Source organism: Condylura cristata, unplaced genomic scaffold (assembly GCF_000260355.1).
Source record: "Condylura cristata isolate star-nosed mole 26May11 unplaced genomic scaffold, ConCri1.0 scaffold00022, whole genome shotgun sequence".
NCBI lineage: Eukaryota > Metazoa > Chordata > Mammalia > Eulipotyphla > Talpidae > Condylura > Condylura cristata.
The window spans coordinates 23,234,074-23,238,022 of NW_004567123.1; the positions used below are offsets into that span (position 1 = coordinate 23,234,074).

General features: G+C 46.4%; 1 protein-coding gene across 1 annotated transcript in view; it reads left to right on the forward strand.

The window, feature by feature from the left end:
• The first annotated feature begins 2,625 nt into the window (after positions 1–2,625).
• PANK2 (pantothenate kinase 2) overlaps positions 2,626–3,949 on the forward strand; it is a 25,954-nt gene continuing 24,630 nt past the window's right edge. The window contains exons 1-2 of the mRNA XM_004687369.2: positions 2,626–2,630; positions 3,638–3,946. Coding sequence (XP_004687426.2) covers positions 2,626–2,630; positions 3,638–3,946 — 314 coding nt within the window. The remainder of the gene's footprint in view (positions 2,631–3,637; positions 3,947–3,949) is intronic.

Consider the following 3,949-nt stretch of genomic DNA (forward strand, 5'->3'; position numbering starts at 1 on the left):
GTCTACCACAATGCCATGTTAGCTGTACTGTCACGCCCACGCCCTACATTCCTATTTTTTCTTCACTAGTGGACTATGAGCCGGGGGCCAAGCCTGGGAAGAATATCAAGGGGGTTAAGAATGTTTTCATATTTTTGTCCTTTGGGGGAGAGAGCAGGCGACATTTTCTCAATTTCCACATCACTGCTCTTCAGAAAAGAGGCTCTCTGCTTGAAAGGAGCTTGATCTACACCTTTCACTTCCCTGGCACACTGAAATCCAGTGAAAGGGGAGAGAATGTGGTCTATAATAAACTTCTGTGGCCTGGAATATTTATGATCGTACTTTAGTTTTTATTTCCAATGACTCTGTTTTCATTGCAAGGAAATTCAGAGGAAACTCTGCATCTGCCACCTCACTCTTAGAAATTAGTAAGAGAGGAGGAATTTTTGGTGGCCAGAGGGCAGATGATGGGCTCCAAGAAAGTCTCCAGTGATTCTCTCTTTTTGGTAGATATATCCTTGTATAATTCCAATCTATGCTGAATAGGTTATGCTGATCTGTGCAGAAGTGATGGGGTATGACTTTCCAAGCTACATTTTTTTTTTTAAAGATTATTTATATATACAGAAATGCTGTACAGGCCAGAGGTGCATGGGTGTGGCAGGGTTCACCAGAGACAGAATGAGAAGTGGAGCAGACTAGGCAGATTGACAAAATACACTGTTGAGGGGAGCAGCAGGCAAGACAGGAGAGGACTGCTGTGTCATGTGGGCCACCTTTAGGGCCAGGGATCGAACTCAAGTGGCTGTGGCTAAGTCTGCAGTGCTGCGTCCTAACATCTTGAGCCATCAGGGAGGGCCTCAGGCTAGCTCTTAAAATACATCGCATCTCTGTCTTGTTTTCTCTTGGATCACTGCTTCAGGGGGAAGCCAGCTTCTTGCTATCTAAGGGCACTTAAGGATCCCTATGGAGGCCCATGTTGCTGAAATTGAGGACTCCTGTGAACTTAGCAGTCATGTGAACAACATGTCTTGGAAACCATTATGTGATCAAAGCACTACAACTTCATGGAAGACCCTGAACCAGAACCACTCAGCTGAGTCACTCCCAAATTTTTCACCCACAGAAACTGAGATAATACATAATTATTACTTTCTAAAGCCAATATGATTTGGGATTATTCTTTTACCTAGCAATGGGCAACTAATATGGTAGGTGTGTACTTTGTATGTTTTATCACTGGACTAGTTCTCTATTTTCAAGTCACTATATTAGAATTTGTTTAGTTCCTCCAAACACTATGCTTACCATGACTGCTTTGCTTCTTATTCTGATGTATGCACTAGAAAACTGGCTTCTCCCCAAGAGAAAATAACTGAGAGAAGTGATAAATTCAATAATGCTCTCTCTGTAAAATAAATTATTTTATTTTACAATAACTACACAGAAAAAAACCTTAATTACTATTTTCACTTTTTAAAGAAACCTAAGCTTAACCATGGGTTTACTTGGCTCCAAGGCAAATCTTCCATTTTTTAAAAAAAAATAAATGTTTTGTGCTCGCTTCGGCAGCACATATACTAAAATTGGAACGATACAGAGAAGATTAGCATGGCCCCTGCACATGGATGACAAATTCGTGAAGCGTTCCATATTTTTGGCACACGGGTGATTTGGTGATGGGAAACCCGTGGGGATTACAATTGAGATGGAAAAAAAAATGTTTTAAGTATGACACATCAGAAAAGTGCAGAAATCAAGTGAACACTTTGATGAAAAATTATAAAGTGAACACTTGTAACCATCCACGTAACCTCCATCCAGATCAAAGAACCCTTACATTATCTGCTTTCTAGAATGCCTGTCTGACCCCTCTCATTTCAACTCTTTTCCTTTCCCCAAAGTAGTTGCCAATTTCATTGATTAAGGTTGAGCTTCATATAAATGGAATAATACAGCATATATTCTTTTGTATCTTGTTTCTTTTGTTCAGTTTATTTACATTTTTGATTTAGGATTATAACATCTTGCCAAATTACTATTAACAAGTTTCACCTGTTATTTTGGATAGACTTTAATGATACTCAGAATGTCCTCAAGTCCACAAGAATGCAGAATGCAGGCATATTTAAGAGTAGAAAAAACCTTCCAGTAAGTTACTGGAATTTCACTGAATCTGCACCTTTTGATCATCAGTACTTGAACTTCTCAAGAATGCAGGCTTTATCATTTTAAGAGGTGTGTATCTCTGTAAATTGCCTAATTATTCAAATGTTGCTGTGAGAAGTAAGTGAAATGTAAAGGCAAGAAAAAGGTTAGGTGGTTTTGATATTGGGGGTCATCTTGGCAACCTCATATGATGGTTCTTGACTCTTCAGGATGACTCATGACAGTTCAGACTTGGATGGAATCTCCTTCAGATCAAGGAGAACCTTATTTGGGGGTAATAGACCCATTCTGAGAATGGGTCAGAAATGTTTGCGATGCTGGCTGGCACTGGGATTTGGAAGAATAGCTATAGTTGTATTTGGTTTTATAGGATCCATCTGGGCTCTTGCAGCCTCCATTGGCTTCCTGCAGGAGCTGGGATTTCCAGGGTTAGAAAAGGTTTCTAGGGTTATTCCTACAGTGAAGGGAGTTAGTATGGAGTAAGCATGGGAATTTTATTCAACATGTAGAGAAGTTTATCTTTTCTTAGTCAGCCTGTTGCTAGCAATCATTACAGGAATGGTGAAGAAAATAGGACTATCACACAAGGGATATTACAGTCTCCCAGGGGAGTCACTTATGAAATAATTAGCAAGCAAGATAAGCCCATAGTTCTGTTAAACTTGACTGAGTGATTTGATGGTACAGAGCTTGGCCTGATCATTCTGGGGTTGGGTAACCTCTGCTAGGAAGGGCCTTTGAGAGGTCAAGCTCAGGTGCACAAATCAAATAAGGGCTGGAGGTGACCATTTTCTTTCTCCCAAAGAGGGAGTAAGATGATCAATATACCCAGGTGCACCATATAAAAAGGGGGGTCCATCCAGGCTCTCCTTCAAAAAAGCCAACCCTACTTAGCTCCCACACTGTCACCACATGAGGATGGCGAAGGATTTATATGCCACCTCTTTCTTCCAGTTGCCATAGAGACCAACCCCAGTCCTTTCATCCTTCTGGTACAAGGAACATTTCTCCAACGCAGGCGGAATGGAGGGGGTTTAGCCCAAACGTGCCAGTGGCTGTGCTGGGGGAAGGGGTGGTGGTAAAAAATAGCACCGAGGTGTTGGCGGCCTCGACGGCAGTGGCAGACCATGATGAGGGACAAAGGCTAAGGCCAACGGCTGTTCAAGTCTACCAACGGGGCAGCGACCAGCCGCAGTGGGGACACAGCTGGGCTGGAGGAGGGCTCGAGGCGACAGTGGACCGGGCGGAACGGCAGGGCGGAAGTCGCGGGCGCGCGGTGGAGTCCTGGGAGAGTTCTAAGGTCCAGGGGCCCCGGCCAGTCTACCCTTGGGGGCGGGTGTCCAGGGACAAGGGGGTGCACGCCCCTCCACGGCCGCGTCCATTGGGCAGCGCCGCCATCACTCTCCCCCTCAGCAACACCGCCTTCTTCACCACCGTCTCGCTCGATCCCCTCCCCCGCCGCTCTCCGCCCCGCCCGCCACTGAAGGCTCTCATTGGATGGAGGCGCGGTCGATCCGCCTAAGGCCAGGAAGCCCATTGGATACGAGGCCTTCGGGCCGCCCTCAGCCTGCTGGGATTGGCTCTCTGTGCGTTGGCGCAACGGAAGAGGCGGCCGGGCGAGGGTGCGCCTTTGCTCCGGCTGGACTGCCGCGGAGGAGGCGACGAGGGGTCCTGCGCTGGGGGCCTGGCTCGGACGGCAGCGGTGGCTGCTGCGGATGGGATCGGGCCGGTTCGGCGAGCCCATGGAGCGCCACGGCAGGGCCGCGGCCGCCGCTACCTCCTCGTCGGCCCAGGAGCC